The following is an 18,846-nucleotide window of genomic DNA, read 5'->3' as shown; positions in this document are numbered from 1 at the left end:
TTCCCTTCGAGCCGATATTCTTAAGGCCTACCACGACGACCTGACTGCTGGTCATTTTGGTTTCCAGAAAACGTACGATCGCATTAAAAGTCATTTCTACTGGCCAGGGATATCCGCCAGCGTAGCAAAGTACTTCGCCTCTTGCAACTTTGTCAGGACCGAAAGCTTCCGACATAGGCTCAATGCGGAGAGCTGCAACCACTTCCATGTCCGTCGGCACCATTTGAAGTCGTTGGCATCGATCTATATGGGCCCCTTCCCACGAATCCGAGTGGCCATTGATGTATAGCGACAGCTGTCGACCACATGACACGACACGTTGGAACGTCCTACGTGAATTCGGCCTCCGCTTCTGACGTGGCTACATTTATGCTTGGAGCCTTGATCTTGCGTCACGATGCTCCTTGCGTCGAGTGACCGTGGAAAAGCAAGCTCTCGTTTTGCAAATTGTGGAAGAATTGCTAAAAGCTTCCGGCACCAGCCACGAGACCACACCCAAACCAACGGGCTCACTGAGCGCTTTCTTCGCACTCTGTCCGACATGATAGCCATGAACATTGAGCCATAACACACCAACTGGGATGCGATTTTGCCGTTCGTGACGTTCGCTTATAATACCGCCGTACAACACACAACTGGTTACTCGCCATTTTACCTCGTCAATGGCCGATCACCATCTTCCTTTCTGGACGGCTCGTACTTGACAGCCCCGGTTACACCATCTGCATCCTCCTGTGTCCCGCATCCATCACTGTCACTAGCTCGCCATTGAGGAGAGAAAACAAGCCCGTAACAATCTGCTTGACACATTTCACACCACTGTGACCTTCCACCTCAGCGACGGGGTGCTACTCCGGACACCAGTTCGCACTCCTGGATTGTGCGACAAATTTCAGTTTCGGTTCCTCGGCCCATGCACAGTATTAAAGCAGACCTCGCCGGTTAATTATCGCATTAAAACTATGATTGCTCCAAGTGGACGGTGCTGTCGAGGTACCGAGATAGTGCATGTCTCGTTAATGAAGTCTTTCGCAAGGCGTTCTACACATCTATAAGTTGCGGCCAAAATGGCTGCTCTCATGCGTGGGGAATTAGTATGGTCATTCAAAGCACGCTTCTTCACCACCTGTACAAAACCATCATCACGTAGTGTTCTTCATCTTCATCGTTAGTGGATATGGCTTTCGAGTCGGTTCTGTGCCTCGGAGGTGACTGTTTTGGCCACATCTTCCAGGCCTAATAAAGGCGTGTAAAGGATGGATGGATATGGCTGTACCCTTTAGATCGGGCGGTGGCTAGCGCCACCAAGCCGTAATACCTAATGAACCAAAAACTATATTTATTTTTTTTCCTTAAAAAGTGAGTTTGAGGATTCGTACTTTGCAGTGAAGAGTTTAATTTTCACTCGTGTCTTGACTTTAGCCACCAATCAGATAACCTCCTTCTGGTTAAGTCTACCCGCTTAAAGTTTATTTTGCCCTCCCGGTCCCTAAACCCCAGTGCTTTGAAAAACTCTGCGCCATCATCCTGAACTATAGGGTGAAGCCCTTTACAGAACATTATCAAGTGTTCGGCAGTTTCTTCTTCCTCTCCACACGCACTGCATACTGTGTCTACCCCTTCGTATTTGGCCCGATATGTCTTGGTTTGCAGTACTCCCGTCCTGGCCTCAAACAGTAGAGAACTACCCCGAGTATTATCATAGATCCTTTCCTTGGCAATTTCCTGCTTAAAAGTTCGATAGATCTCTAGTGCGGACTTCTTAATCATGCCCATTCTCCACATGTCAGTCTCCGTTTCCTTCACTTTCTTCTTAACCGATAGTTCTTTTTGGTTTGGCCACCTGCTGTTTTCTAAGTATTTACCAGTCAGCTTCCTGGTTCGCTTCCTCCATTTTGTATCGACATTCTTCATGTACAAGTAGCTGAAAACCTTCCCAGCCCAACACTATTCCCCCATTTCTCTCAATCGTTTCTCAAATTTTATCTTGCTGCTAGCTTCCCTGCCCTCAAATGATGTCCATCCCATATCACCCTGTACTCCCTAATTTGGTGTATTCCCGTGAGCTCCTAAAGCAAGCCTACCTATCCCACGTTGCTTAATTTCTAATCTTGCTTGAACTTCTGATCTCATGCACAATACCGCATTGCCGAACGTCAGCCCAGGAACCATGACCCCTTTCCATATTCCTCTCACAACATCATACCTATTGTAATTCCACAGTGCCCTATTTTTCATGACTGCTGCATTCCTGTTACTTTTAGTCGTCACGTATATTTCGTGTTCCCTCAGATACTCGGTCCCATTGCTTATCCATACGCCCAGATATTTGTATTTATCTGTTATCTCTAGCGTGACCTCCTGTATTCTAAGCTCACTACCTTCGTTGTCATTGAAAATCATGACTGCTGATTTTTCCTTACTGAATCTAAAATCTAACCTATCTCCCTCATTACCGCAGATGTCCACCAATCTCTGCAAATCTTCCTTGTTGTTGGCCATTAATACTATGTCATCTGCGTACATTAATGCTGGTAGTGCCTGATCAATAAGTTTTCCTTGTTTGACTAAAGAGAGATTGAAGCCCAGTCCACTTCCCTCTAATTTTGCTTCTAATCCTTGTAGGTACATCATGAATAATAAGGGTGACAGGGGGCACCCCTGCCTAAGCCCCCGTTTTACCTCTACAGGCTTGGATACCTGTTTTTCCCACTTTATAACTACCTTGTTACCTTTATAGATACCCTTTAAAAGATTAGTGACTACATGTTCCACGCCTAATGTGTCCAGTATTCCCCACAATTCCTCTTGAACCACGCTATCGTACGCTCGCTTGATATCCAAGATGCTAGCCATAGGGGCCTGTGCTCCTTTTCTGCTATTTCGATGCACTGCGTCAGTGAGAACAGATTGTCTTCCAACCTCCTGTGTTTCCGAAACCCATTCTGCAGTTCCCCCAGCACCCCCTCATCCTCTATCCACGCCTGCAGTCTTTCCTTTATAATTTGCATCGCCAGCCTGTAGACCACTGGTGTCACTGTTATAGGACGGTAGTTGTTTATGTCAGCTTTGTCCCCCTTTCCTTTATAGATCATGCTCATCCTGCTAAGTTTCCATCCATTGGGAACTTCACCATCGATTATTATTTTGCTCACTGCCTCTCTCAAAGCCTGCTTAGACTTCGGACCTAATGTCCTTATCAGCCTAATTGGAATGCCATCTGGGCCTGTTGATGTACTACCAGGAACCCTTTTCTCAGCCCTTTCCCACTCTTGTTGTGAAAATGGAGCCATTGTACCACTTGATTCGTCCTTGTCTATTGTGGTGCATAAAGTACTTCTTTGTTGAAATTTTTCTGTCACCCTTGTTCTTATATAAACAATAGCTTCGTCCCCTTCTAGCCTAGCACCTTGGGCTGTAGTTATAAAACTCTGCTCTAGGCTCGTCTCATTTCTTAGGGAGTTTAGATGGTTTCAAAATTTCGCAGCTGCCTTTCTATCTTTTTTATGTACTTCTGCCAGCCACTGAGCTCCCTTCCTTCTAACCTTTTCATTGATCAGAAGGGATGCATCCCTTCTACAGCTTAGAAAGGTTGCCCATTTTCTTTCAACATCATCTGTCGGTTCACCCCGCTGCTTAGCATGTCTGTGTTCCCTAGAGGCTTCCTGACGTTTTGCTATGGCTCTCTTAACTTCCTCATCCCACCAACTTTTGGGTTTGTGTCTTCTTTTCCGGAGTGATTTGTCACGCGTCTTAGCAAGCTCTAGCTCAAAAGATTCGTGTATGTCCACACTGTCTTGTTATCCTCCGTGATTACTTTCTCAATTTGTTTAGTGGCTATTTCAATTTGCCTTTCTGGATAAAAATTTTCCTGTAGTTGCTCATCTTGTCTCCTTCCCACTTTCACTGCTCTTTCAAAACTTAGCTTGATACGTTTGTGATCGCTACCCAGACTTCTGGAGCCACCTTCATCTATGTGCATTCCCTTGAGCTTATCATACATCCTTTGTGACATCAGTCACAAAGGACGCAGTATATACACAAAGGACGCAGTATATACAACGCCCTCTAGGGACTAGCCAACCGGTTCCAAAACCGGAACCAAAACCACGACACTACAAGCAGCGTAACGCCTGGTCCCAGGGCCGGTCACCCAGCTGGATTCTGGGAATAGAACAGCGCCCCGAGGACGTCAACGAGTTCTCCGCACTAGACGTCCTGGCGAGATCTGCCCCGAAAGCTGCTCTGCGTCGAACAATGATAATTCTGATGATGATTTCCGGAAGAGTGGCACAACCCAGCACAGGGGATCGGCCACGACTAGCGTGGCAGTAGAATTTAGGAAACAAAAATAAAGAAATAATAAAAGGAGAGGAGAGAGATGAGAAAAATGTGGAGGAATAATACAAGAAAAGAATAATCTCTAAAGAAACAAGAATATTTGTGACAATTTTAGTGTCTTTTAAAGCAACGCAAATAAACATATCAACTGACTAATTGATATAATTTAGGTAAATAGAGAAATGAAAAGTAATGTGAAAGAAATATTTGCTTCAAGTTTTGATATCTTTGACGTTATATAAAGAAGAGCTCGATTGTTTCTGCTCCTTTACAAAGGTTACATCGGGGGGAAGGGACAAGTCCAGGCCTGGGTAAGTAAAAATTCAGTGATGGTAGTCTGAACCACAATTTTGGTTACGTAACTTCCAATCGCCTTGTGCTGCACCATAATCTACTCCAGGATACCTAATGTGCTGGAAATTTGTGACGCTTAGTACAGAAGATTGAGTGTGTTCCTCGGGCAGACAATGGTTTCTGAATCATGCGAACGTGTTATTGCGGGATGCTTTTAGAATATTCAGGACAGGTACTGCAATAGATGCTGCCATTAGGGTGGCCGCCTCATCATTTGCTTATAATACAGGGTGGCCTGGTGCCCAAACAAGACGGACGTTCCGCACATGATTAGGCATATACCAGTAAAGTTCTGCGAGACAGCTTGACGAGTGAGATGCTGATAGAGCATCGCACACGAACAAAGAATCTGTTAGCACCACTGCTGAAGAAACGTGTGCCGGAAGTGTACACAATTAAAAAATAATTGTCATTAGTTCTGCTTGGCATGTCGGTGTGATGTGGGGCAAATGAGAAGAAGACGAACTACGAAAGTTCGCAAACCGTAAAGCGGGTTCAAGAAGATATGTGCTAATTATGATATATAAACTTTATGTGCAGCCCATCATAGAATTCGGATGTGTATTACTTTCTGGCAGTGCAGCTTATAAAATGAGACCTCTCATAATGCTGGAAAGAGAAGCGTTGCGTTTGTGTCTGGGTCTCTCAAAGTTTGTTCCAAATAACGTGTTGTATATGGAAGCTCGCCTACCTTCTCTGCTAAGTGGGTTTAAAATTCTTACTGTGCAAGCATTTTTAAGGATATACAGTTCACACCAAAGACTCTCGTTTTACGTTTTCATTCAAGAACTAGCTTCATTTTTCGAAACCCATTGGTCGCGACTACACACCCCGCAAATAATATTTGCACAAGCGACGCTACAGCAACTGAAGTAAAAATTAAACATATTGGTTCAATACACAACCTAAAGTCAATGCTTAGCATACAATTTGATGATATATTTCCTCATAACGCGAAACAATTGGTACATAGGTACTTAAATGACCAGTTAACAGATTATCTAGCTCACCTAGAGATAATCAATTTTATTGCGACTGATGCATATGTGTCTAATGAAAAGGCTGGGGTTGGCATCTTCTCTCCTTCTTTTGACTGGTCCTTTTCGATTCGACTCCCAGATTATACCCCTGTATTCATTGCAGAATTATTGGCTATTGTTCTTGCCCTACGCAAATTGCCCTCAAGCGAATCATCAGCAGTTACCATTACAGATTCATTATCAGTATGTAATGGACTTTCTGCGGCAGCAAATGCAGAGCTGATGAATACTGTTTGGCATTTAGTACCAAAACACGTAAAAAAAACTGCATTTGCTATGGGATACCAGGCCGCCGAGGATTATATTGGAACGAAATGGTGGACTCTTTAGCAGCAGTATCCCTGAGTGGACCCACCATCCAAGTTTTGCCAGATACGGCTTACGTGACAGTGCTAAGGTTCCGAAATGCTTGTTTGCTATTGGGAATAGGTAATTTGGATAAATTGAAAGATGTCGAGCATTTAAGGTACTGCTGGAATAAACAGTGGTGTGTATCTCGCCAGTTAGAGGTCACTTATACCGGATTGCGCTGTACAGTTCCACAACTAAATTATTACCTTAACAAAGCTCGACTCAAGGCGTCGCCGCTGTGCATTTTTTGCAACAAAGTCGAAATAACTGAACATTTCTTTTTATTCTGTCATGATTACTCTTATCAGAAAAAGATTTTTAGTAGCCCCATTACAAAATCTAGAAATACAAGTAAATCTACGAGTACTTTTATTACTTGGTGGTACTTCATTTGGTTACTGCCACAGGGATGTATGCTCCACTGTGTTTGACCACATCAATGCGACTAAAAGTTTACCGTGCTAGCGAGCCCTAACGTTTTCAGATATTTAGTTTATAATTCGTAGCGATGTCTGTCAAGAGCAAGAGATGGTTTGACCGCTTGCTTAGCAACCATTTACGTTTATTGGCAGTGTTATCTCCAAACTAAATTTTGAATTTCATTTTAGTTTCTTTTTTGCGTCTCTCATAATCATATAGTGGTTTTGGGACGTTAAACCCCACATATCAATTAAATTTTGAGATTGGCTTTAATTTCATTTTAGTTTCTTTTAGGTATCCTGCTGCCCGGTCCTTGGCCTATCCCTCTCTAGGGGTGAGTGCCATCCATCTAAGGTCATCAGCATCAGCATCAATAGGCTCGCACTCCGGGCCTTCAAGTCAGTTACAGAAGCATCTGTGGCTACTACTGGATTTATCCGCAAGCTCCTGAGGTGCTCTTCCAACAACAATTTTCCAGCAACCATTTTCAATATCTGGTGGGCAATAGCTTGGCGTTCTTTGGATATATATCATCAAGTTCTATTACTGCTGAGGAATTAAGTACGTTTGGGTAAACTACATCATGAAGTGGTACTTGTAATAGTTCCAAAAGCTTTTCCGCCAAGATTAGTTGAGGCCTATGTAGCATAGACCCCTCACATTGAAAACATCTGCACGGCTCACTAAGAGACATATCTTGAGAGCGACTACATGGGGAAGCATAGATGTTTATATATGTTTTAACTGTTAAACTTCGAAACCTAGTTTGAGAAGATGGCAGGTACATTTCTGGATAAAGTATGTTGTTGGCGACAAGTATTGGAAGGCCGAGACATAAACGTAGCGCCTCACGTACTAAGGTTAAAAGAAGGCGTAATTTACAAACGGCTTCCCCAGAGAACGATACACACTCAAACTCTGATGTTGGACTGACATACAATAGATTATGAACAATGTCTACCTACGCATTCTAAACCGACTGCTGCTGATTCGTCTTAACAATCGAACTGCACGTGAACCTTTAGCAGCTATATACTCAATGTGCGAGCTCTAATTAAGCTTAGGTGTGTGTATTATGCCTAGATACATTAATGAATCTACCCGTGGAACAAAGGCCGGTCCATACGTTAGTAAAATATTCACAAGAAAAGTCAATGGGAAAGCAAGAAAGGTACTTTTGTTAACATTCAGAAACATTTCATACGATTAGGCAATAAGCCAATCTCATCCAAGCACGCCTAAAAAATGTTGTACAGCGAATGTATATCGCTGGAAGAATAAAAAAATGTCATGTGAGCTAGCGAACCAACTCTAATTGCACGATCAGCGTGGTATGTAAGCCATGCCATGCATGGCATGCATATCATTAATTTTATGTTATTATCCAGCATATTTGTTAGCCTTACAATTAACTCATGCAGTGACAATTTTGGTGCCTATCGAGCAAGTGAACTGGTCGCGAACCCTCCATGAGCATGCCATGCAAATTATGCTGCACGTGTATTGCATGCCATAATTTTCACGTACCACTGGTCATTTGTCTTCGTCACACTACCATGTCGCGCAATACCGTGCTCTGTGTATATCAATCAAGCGAAGCGGCCGCGAGTGCACCATGGGCGTGGCATGCAAGTCATGCTTGTTTGACAGGATTGCCACAATTTTTATATAACCACTTGTCCCTATGCTCCTCATATAGTCATGTCAGCCAATGTCCAATTTGGTACACCTCTAGCAAGTGAAACGGGCGTATGTCAACTATGATCGTATGCATCAATGTCATGGCATGCATGACATGCATGCCACTATTTTCGTACTAGCAACTGTTATATATGTTAGTCATGCAGAAATGTCGCTCATACCAATCACGGTACATATCTGATGAAACGGCCACGGGTGCCTCGAACCATGCAATTTAAATCATCTTGTATATGTCAGGCGTGTCGTTATTTGCGCGTTAGGACCTGATAAGAGAGCGTCATGCACTCTTATCATGCCGTATCAAGCTTCGCATATGTCTAGTTAACGAAATGGTCACAATGACACCAGGGTACGTAAATCTGGCCATTCATGACGAGTACATCACGATTTTCGTGATATTTCCTGAATCTTTGTCATGCATCCATGCAACAACACTGGTTTTGCTGTACAGTCCATCAGAAGAGCACAATGTGGTAGGCGGATAGATAGATAGATAGATAGATAGATAGATAGATAGATAGATAGTGACCAATATGGGCACTGCTGATTGATTGATTGATTGATATGTGGGGTTTAACGTCCCAAAATCGCCATATGATTATGAGAGACACCGTAGTGGAGGGTTCCGGAAATTTCGACCACCTGGGGTTCTTTAACGTGCACCCAAATTTGAGCACACGGGCCTACAACATTTCCGCCTTCATCGGAAAGGCAGCCACCGCAGCCGGGATTTGAACCAGGGGGCACTGCTGAAGGAACAACGAAGAGGACGTTTGTTGTTGCGGAGGCTCGTGCTGCTTCTGCTGAAATCGCTGGCTGCTGTCTCGTTGTTCAGCACATTAAATGATTGCCTTACCTGGGCGTCTAAAGGTATTCTCACATTTGATGGAGAGTGATGGTTTCCTCAACCTGAAACTCCATTCCGGACTCTACCTCAACCACCCGCCTCACCAATGCCTGACGACATCACCCGGCAACCTGCAGTCCTAATCCCATCTGTCACCTGTGCCGGAACGCCACGTAAGCGACACCCGGTGATAAGCAAATGAAAAGGAGTGACGAGTGCAAAATAAATTTAAAATCCAACTTTCCACAAAAAATATTTGATGAGAAGTGATTGTTCACTTCTACCCACGCACGTGCGCACGGATGGGTGCAGACAGTAACCTAAGAATGTCTCCCACATAAAATGAGATAATAAAGGGGTGGGGCACTTCGACGAGCCTTCGCGCTCACCTGAAGGAGAACCCTGCGCGCGCCTATGCTTCTACTAAAATGCCGTGAGTACAAACATTTTTTTCCTCTCTACCTCTCTTGCAGGGTTACTGCTCGTGCCCAGCAGGAAACCTCGCGTTTGACTGTACGGTGTGTGCACAGCGCCACCCAACACATTTCGTGATTCTTGTACTTGTAGCTCACATTGAGCAAACAATAAATAGTAAATTATCGCCACTACAACTCGCAGTACCTGTTTGACTTCGGTAGTTCACTACCAAATTCACAATAAACGTAGTTAAAATTGCCAGTGACTAAATGGCAATTTTAGTGGTGGCACCAGCGAACCACCAAGTGAGGCCAACTGAACGCTGGCATGAGATGGATGCGCGGGCCTCCACCAAACGACAGCTATGACGGCTGCCGCATGGCGGCGCCACCATCTGTGAAAGTTGCGAATTGCTTCGCTCGACGTGACTTGGACAGCTATGAATGACAGGCGCTAAGATTCAAATCATGACATGCACGTCATATACGACGTGTATTACATGTCACGCTCATCATGCTCTCGCGGCCGTATCCCTAGCTCGATATACGCCACAGTGGTACTGGGTGACGTGACTATGACGAACATAAGTGAGAAGCGGTAAGATGAAAAGCAAGATATGCGTGTCATGTACGGCTTGTAATACACGGCACGCTCATGATGCGCTCGCGGCCAGTTCGCTAACCTAATATATACACAAAGAATCGGTACTGCGCGGCGTGATTGTATCACAAACGCAAATGACGGGCCCTAATAAGCACATCATGACGTACATGGTATGTACAACATGATTTGCTTCTTGCTGGCTGCTTCACGTTACATCGATTCCCGTGGAGCATGGAGACGGCCGCGTTGTCCCTACGCCAGAGATTTCTTTCTGTCCTTTCGCTTTATTTTTGTTTCTCTAAACTCGTTCTCTCGTGAATGGACTTATTTCAGCACACATGACCAAACTGTCACACTTGTTCTGGCAGCAAAGAAGAAGAGGACGAAGAAAGAAAAGACAGTGAAGAGAGTGCGTGCCCCTTCTTGATGACGACAACGCACCGTACAATCCCAGCATAGAGATGCTGCTGTAAAAGTTATTTCAAGATTTGTTTGCCTCGGATGCCTGTTTCGATATCTAGCTGGTTTATACCAGTGAACATTGCACTATGTTGCGTGAGCGATCTCAACTAAGATTTCATGTCACTTCGTGGGTATGGTCCTTTCACGTCCATCAGGGCGTTTTACATAGATCCTCTTGCTTCGGCTTCAGGAAAGGCGTCGCCTGCAAGTCCAGAGATGTCCAGAAATTCATTATAATGTGACTCGGTGACCATTCTTCTGCGTAAGGTCGAATGCTTGAATTGCTGAAGCTGGTATTGCATTTTTAATTAGGGATGATAGAGAAATGCGAACATGCAGTATTGTGATGAGAAGTGCGTAAAATAATATGACAAAATGAAAAATAGGCGTAGACAGAACAAGCTAGTGTACTACTTACGTCTCTTTGTCTCTGTTTTAACAACAGAGCTATTGAAGCTTGGCAAATCCAGGTGTCGCCTCGATAAGAAACTGCATATAGCTATGACTTCACCTCGCTTTGCGTAGAAACCGCCCGGCGAGCTGTACTTTCCTTGCTCAGCTTGGAAACCACCTATATGTCCACGTAAGAACTAGTCATGGGACAAAAAATCACGTAGCAAGCAGTCCTGTTGCTGAACTCTTGTAACATACCGTAACCACTACTCATATGGCATGTTCCCGGCGTAACCACGCAACAACTACACAAGTGACATGGCCCCATTAAAACCAAGAATCTAGCCGGCGTACATGCTCCTGCCCAAAGCTGTAGCCAACCATGTAACTAGTTTACATGACGTGCTGACATTATATAGTCACGGGACATATTTCTGCCAAAATGATGTAACAACTAGAGGTGTGGCTGCATAGGCATGTGACTAGTCACGTGACCAGCATAAGCATCTCTAGCAAAAGCTTGGGATTACTTTGATAAACTTAGAAGCTAGATCAAAGCATTGCTGCTCTCTTGGTTTCAACTCCTGCCGTTAGTGTAAGCTGCGCACGTCCCTTAACGCGACGCTAGTTTAACGTCAGGCACATTTTCCGACGGGCGAAACTTGACATACGCGCGCTGTGTTCTGGTAAAGTACCTTAAGGGGTAGTAGAACTGAGCGGTGGGTCAGTCGGAACTTATTCATAGTTGGGCAGCGCACAAATTAAAAACACAAAATAAGGATATACGACAAGCGCTACCATGAGGTTAGCAAAGCTTTTTACATTGAAGACAGGTTGGTACATTTCTTCCCCCTTTTTTGTTACAAAAACAAGGCAAATGCACGAATGGAGGTCCTTACCCCCGGATGTCAATATACACATGTCATGAACGAGTGGCAATTTCCATGGGTGGGTACAGCGAATTTGGAAGGAAGTGAGTCCGCTAAGTTCAATGCGCTCGTGCTCGCAATGGATGCCCTATAAATGCAGATGGTACGTAAAATGACCGAGCCCGCGTGCCCCAATGTTTACGTTGGCGGTGCACCACATGCGTGGCTGCTGCGCGCCTGCTGGACCGTGAGTTCAGCGAACTTTTGCCGCCACGATGGGGGAACGAGTGAAAAAAGAAAGAGGCTAATTGAAATGGGTATATTATATATCATGCTCGCCTGGCTGCAATTAAAGCCGCGTTCCAGTTTCTACGCAGTATTGGCCGGGGCTGCAACCATCTTCAAAATCTCCGTTCTGCAGTACGTCGACGTCCATTCCATGGGTTCCGCGTGGCTGCTTGCGACCGCCTTGGGCGCATTAATCACCTGTTGCTGGGCCGTTGCTGTCCCCAGTGGGCTTGCAGTGGAAGGAAAGCCCGAGTTTGCTCCCTACCAGGACATGGGCAAGGTGAGGCTACTACGTCTCCTATCCTTGTAAAGAAGAATAACACATCAATATACAAATATACAACCACGCACTAAAAATTAACTGTGCCCGCTGAAGTAGCGCAGTGGTTTCGGCACTTGGGTGCTGACCCGAAGGTCGCGGGTTCACTCCCTGCCATGGGGGTCGCATTGCGATATAGGCGAAATAAAAAAGGCCTGTGTACTATGTGGCGATGGTGCGTGGTAAGGAGTGCCATGTGGTCGAAATTTCCGGACATCTTCACTACAGTATATCCTATAATCATATCTTGGTTCTGGAACGTAAAACTCGAGATATTTTTACTATATAGAATTACTGCACTGTAGATGTCACACAGGATGAATTTTTTCAAATTCTGACGGTAAAAAAGCAGCGCAGCAGAAACAGGAACACATGCACAAAAAGGGAAGTACGGAGGACAGGTACTGAAGCAAGAATTGTCTAGTTTATTGAAGCCGAGAATGCTAAGTTACGTTTGATATTATAGCGCTCAAGTGCAATCCCTCACAGAGAAACTGTAGAAGACGGGACGGGAGCTCCCCTGTCTTGTGCTTCTCCTCGCGTGAATAATAACTAGATCTAATAATCATGCCAAGTAAAGTGTAAGGAATGTCATTAGAAGTCATTGTAATGTAAACGTTAAGAAAGCAGAGTGGATGCACAGATAAGGCCGTGGGCAGAGACCGTATACCAGTAACGTTCTAATAACGCGTTGGATGCTCTACGAACTGAGGTACCCCGGCGGCTTCAAGAAGGTATTCAAGATCCGTAAATTATTACGTTCTGTGAACTCTACTAATAACTCCCCTCTGGAATTTCTAAAGCCGATGCCATATTCCCCCACTGCATGGTCTCCGGCCTTTTTTTTTTTTGCCTACTTTGGCATCAATGTCGCCCATAAGAATAGGATATTGTGTTGTTGCTTTATTAATGGCTGACTCTACGTCTTCGTAAAATCGTATAGAACCAAAGGATGGTCACGGCTCAATTAGGCGTGTAGTCCTGTACCGCCTTCATCTTGTACCTTTTGTTAAGTTTAATTATGATTATCTACACCCTTTCACTGATGCTATGTTATTCTTCTTTGTTGCTAGCAGTATTCTTGAGTAAAAGAAACGCCACTCCTGGTTCTTTTCTGTCAACTAATTCACGGTAGCATAGGACGTGTCCGTTCTTCAGCACTGTAAAAAGCATCACTTGTCCTCCTCATTTCGCTGAGCCCTATTAAATCCCATGTAACACCATATTATTCCTCGAATAGCACAGCTAGACTAGCCTCACTAGATAGCGTTCTTGACTTGAACGTAGCCAAGTTCAGACTCCAATGGCGTCCTGTCAGGCCCAAAAATTATAAGCACCTTCTGCTGCGTCGCAGGTTCGCAGGTCTGACCGCCACTATGAACAGTTGCTTCGCAGCCGGTGGAGACTGAGGGCCAAGCATTGGTTGTCACTTTCATACGGGAAGTAGTGGACAAATACTGCACCAGGGTGGCCAATACTGCTCTGGTGAGAAAGTGCATTACCGGCAGGTGGTCGCCAATGAGGCCGCACCCGAGACCTCTTAATTTATTTTAACGATTGCTTTACCTCCTTTTCCCTCATTTATTTCCTTTAACTAAGGGGACGAATCACTACTTATGATTATTGAACTGGACATGGAAAGCATAATAGTAGGTCTGAAGACTAATATGCACAAAACTAAAGTAATGTGGAGCAGTCTCGGCAGAAAACAGCACTTTGGGATAGGTGGAGAGACGCTGGAGACGTTGTAAAGGAATATGTCTACTTATGACAGGTAGTAACCGAGGAGGTCAACCACGAGATTAAAGTAACTAGAAGAATAAAAATGCAGTGGAGTACATTCAGCAAGAACTCTAAAATCATGACTGGTATTTCCACTGTCGCTCAAGGGGAAGATATATAACAGCTGCATCTTGCCAGTATTTTCTACGGAGCAGAAACCTGGAGTCTTACAAACAAGGTTCAGCTTAAATTGAGGACGACGCAGCCAGCGATGGAAAAGAAAACAGTAGATGTAACCTTAAGAGACAAGAAGAGAGCAGAGTGAGTAAGGGAACAAACTGATGATAAGAATATCATAGTTGAAATTAGAAGAAATGGACATGGGCGTGGAATGTAGCATGTAGGCAGGATAACCACTGGTCATCAAGGGTAACTGACTGAATTTGCAGACAAGGCAAGTGCACGAAGGGGAGACAGAAAGTTAGGCGGGACGATGAGATTGCAAAGTTTGCAGGTACAACGTGGCAGCAGAAAGCACAAGACCGGGTTGATTGGCGGATGATGAGACAGGCCTTTGGCCTGCATGCAGTATGGCGCAGTCATAGAGCTTCCTAAATATACGCTAGAGGGTACTCTGGTGCTAGTGTCTATGGGAGCTGCAACGCATGGCGCTTCAGCGTGCAGGATAATAATGGGTAGTATATCAATTTGGCTAGTCTTCGTACTTTACGTTCTGTTAGGCTTCGCATGGCTTGAAGCTGCTTTTTCAGGAAACAACAAGCGGAAAAATTTTGGCAGTTGCAATTCACCACCGTCACCTTTTAGGATCTCATTTTCAAATGAGCTCACAAAGTTAAAAAAAATTTGTTATTTCGTTCGAAACAAAATAAAAACACAGTAATAAACGAAGCTACAAGTGCGATTCATTGGCCGTAAGCACGAAGACTATATATAGGCGAAGCCGTGTCATACGCATAATTGCCATGGTCGCTGCTGCAGAATGATTGCTGTACCAGAGTCCCCTCTAGTTAATTCTAAAAAAAACTCTATGGTGGTTATCAGGATGATGATTATGATAATACTGATGATGATGGTGATGATAATGATGTATGAACTTTCAAAGCGGTTGCAGAACATTGCAGTTTGTGAAAAATTCGTCAACTTACTCCTTGCTAGAAAAAAGAACTGAAAAAGAAAAAGTTACATTCGTTAGAGCTGCTTTAATAGAGTCTTTAAAATCCGATGGACCATCGAATGAACCAAACATGCATAGATCGTGCAGGTTATTTCGTGAAAAAAATGAGAGAAGTGTGACATTTCCTATATTCGCCATGTCATGGCGAGCCACCAGTTCAACGAAGCGAAAACCCACGATAGAAAGCAATTGAAAAAACGACCTTCCTTTTTCAACGTGGTTGTATGGTGTGCTGGATACTGCAGGGAAATTTCTAGATAAACTTGAATTACCGGTAAGCCACCCAGTAGTCAAAGGTTATTTGTATCGTTGCAGTTGCACCCGAGTCTTGAACGGGCCGTAGCCGTGATAATTTTCCGAAACTGTGGCGCAATGGCGGAGTAACACGCATTTTATAGCGTAAAAGAGGCCCTCACTCGCTTTGCCCTTCGCTATGCTCCGTTCTTCAGTTCATCTCTCCTCCTGGCGGAGAGGTACTCCTCACTTTGCGCTGAGAAAGAGCGGCGAGCGTGCGTATAGCTGCGAGCGATCGGGTTCTTTTTGTGAATTACATGGGCAGACGACAACGTTTGAGCAGACGGCAAACGCTGAGACAGCTGAATGTTACGCAAAGGCCCGGAGAGGAGAACATCAATTTTTTAGAATTTGTGGGGCACCTGTGGTGCGTAACGCTGACCGTGTTTCGCATTGTTGATCGTGACAGTATCAGAGGTGGTTTGCGGGCCTTTTCAAAAACGTTCACAGGTATGTCTCACTGACGCTCATATACTCACAGTGTCACCAGGAGCGTCTGGCAACTCCGCGGTCTTTTGACGAACATCTATTCACTGCTCGCAGTGCTTGTCTCGGGGCTCCACCTGGTACGTGCTTTACCGAACCGTAAAAGAAGGAGCATTCGGAACAAACGACCGCTGCCTGAGGGACACCCAGCTGAGCGATTCCGTCGATGGGAAGGCTCGCTTCCGGTTCCGCTTCGGTGACAACCACGAACGGTGTGTATGTTCTAGGCTTTGCTTGGTTCTAACAATGTGCGCCCCCAGGATCCTCTTCAATCAATGCCACCGGAAAACTTTCCGATGCGACTGAGATGGTCGCTCTTTGCACCGGGAGAGGTGCGCTCGCACTCCTTATAGAAAGGCGTGACTGAAAGTCAGAGCTGCAGTCTAAAAAAGAAAAGGAAACTGTCGGCGCGTTAATTTGCAGGAAGAAGTGACGGCGTGGAACTGCAACAAGTATCTCGGGCTTTACCGGAGCCTTTTTTTTTTGTAACATTCTTTTGCACAACTGGTTGTAATTCTCAGTGAGCGAAATGCTCTCTATACCCGTAGGCGTAAAGAACACTGCTTTGCTCAGTGAAAAGCATGCGTTGAACCTCAGAGACATCAACGCGTCTGTTCCGTATACAAATCTTCACGCTGGCAATTCACGCTGGTCCTGCAACACCAACCGTGATGCTCAGTGGTCTGGTGTTGCAGGACGTGATCTTCAGCATCGTTGTACCAGCTTTGCTTTAAAGCAGCTGGCCCTGGTGAAAACTACCAGGACTGTCAAGGTTAGGTGCGCTTTCCCTGACAGTAGCTTTAGCGGGTCAACGTGGTCTCGCACAGTTACGGTCTCTCCAAACGTGCGTGCACTACTGATGATGGCATGTCGTAGATGCAGGCAGTACAACGCAGAGAATGACGGAACAACACAACACCACTCGTGTGCAGATGCATGCCATGCACACATGACGTGACGTGCTGACGAAATGCTATGATGTCTGCATCATGTGACCCTCCAACTCGGCATGGGGAATGGCAGCGAAACAACTTGCCCTGTGAAGGCTAGATGGGGCGAGTGACAAGGGTTTGAAGCTCGCCTCTTCGCATCGTGTTTTGGTGCCACTTCGAGATATAGGTTTTTGCTGCCCGTAATGAACCAATTTGAAAAATTGTATTGGTACGACGGTCTCTTTAAGGCAGAAGCCCTCGATCATTCTTCGACGTGACTTGAAATATTAACCAGTGTCCTGTGTCGGCGTCCTGAAGACGAGTTATGGAAAAGTCACCATCACGTTATGACATCACGCACTCATGTCTTTTACGTCATTATGAAGACGTCACAGTGTCGTCACATGATGGCGTCAACACGTGGCATCGTGACGTGTTCAACAGTGAGCCGATCGCGAGGGCGGTGCGAAACCACGGGAGTTGCCTGCCATCCTGAGTGCACTGGAAAGCCACGTTAGGTGCATAAATATTTGTGAAGCTGGCGGAGCAGAAACAATACCTCGACTGAGAACAAGACTGCTTTCACCCTTTAGCCGTGTAAGGTCAGCGCACCAAGAGACTCGCGAGTTTTTTGTGCACAGAGCAACGTACCGTGTCAAAGTAGAATTTGTAAAATTTGCTACTTGATCTGATAAGGAACCTTCTTAAGGGCCAATCAAACGGCTTTGACGTTTTTTTTTTACATCCCCGGAACAAGGTCGGAAATTCGTAAAGTAGACCGCAGCGATCACGTGTTCTAAATTGCGCACTACGAAGAGCCTCTGGCACGATTCGCGCGCTTCTTTCCTACGCCTAACCGATCCTCCTTCCGCGCACAGTGACGCAAAGTGGGTGATCGGCGACTCGACGCAGCAAACAGCTCGTCGATTGGTCTAAACCTGGTCTCAACAAGCAGTAGTGAAGTCAACGTCAGTTCCTGTTCTCACCCACAACTAAAAACTGCCCATTCTTTCCTGGCACTGCGGTGATACAGTTTTGGCCTCACAGTTGTCGCGCGCACGTTCTTCGCTCAACTACAGCTCAACATTGCAGCGGCCGGCACGTGCTTTGCCCTGACGCTTGCAACACGTTGAAAAAACGTTGCTGTTTTGTCAGCTTCAAATCGAGCGACTGGGCTGCGGAGAAGCATGGGCACCAGCTAAACAGTAAACAACCAGGCATGGAAGCAAGCGGAAGTGCGTTGCGACTAGAGAGGCTGGAAAAGCGTTCTAGCCTCTGTACTGCGACTGATCGAGTTCGCGGATGGCGTCAATAGCTGACGCCGTGTCACGTGGCTGAAGTGGGCGGAGTCACGACGACGGGCTACGCCTTCCCCTTCACGTGAGGGAGCACGGTGGCGAGGTGGCGAGTTTACAAAGGCGAGCGGATAGACCCACCCACAATGCACTGCGCCAGGAGCTCTTACAAGGCTCTCGGAAGCTGCGCGCTCATTGGTTCGGGCGTAATGTCGTCAGCAAACCTGGCTGCGCCCAGGACGATGCTGCAGGGGTTCGTGCACGGAGGAAGGAAAAGGTAAGGAGAGGCCCTGACGTCACTCGTTGTGAAGCCGCGATGAAGCCGGAAGTCGGCCATATTGAGTAGGCAAATTCTCCTCTTTTGTTTACATATGAAGGCGAAGCAGAAGGCGTGGCTCCCTCTCCGGCTCGGAAAGCACGTGGGCTGCGCAGCGCGTGTGTCGTGACGATCCGAAACTAATGGAACTGGGCTCATCACTCAGAGCCAGCGGGACACCTTCAGTGAAATCGCTTCGTC

General features: G+C 45.6%; 1 protein-coding gene across 1 annotated transcript in view; it reads left to right on the top strand.

Annotated features, from left to right (window-relative positions):
- Window positions 1-12,106: 12,106 nt before the first annotated feature.
- LOC142817397 (uncharacterized) overlaps window positions 12,107-18,846 on the top strand; it is a 60,435-nt gene continuing 53,695 nt past the window's right edge. Inside the window, exons 1-2 of the mRNA XM_075894419.1 lie at window positions 12,107-12,366; window positions 16,160-16,314. Coding sequence (XP_075750534.1) covers window positions 12,112-12,366; window positions 16,160-16,314 — 410 coding nt within the window. The 5' untranslated portion in view covers window positions 12,107-12,111. The remainder of the gene's footprint in view (window positions 12,367-16,159; window positions 16,315-18,846) is intronic.

The sequence above is a fragment of the Rhipicephalus microplus genome, chromosome 5 (assembly GCF_043290135.1).
Source record: "Rhipicephalus microplus isolate Deutch F79 chromosome 5, USDA_Rmic, whole genome shotgun sequence".
NCBI lineage: Eukaryota > Metazoa > Arthropoda > Arachnida > Ixodida > Ixodidae > Rhipicephalus > Rhipicephalus microplus.
This window is presented reverse-complemented; position numbering and strand designations above follow the sequence as displayed.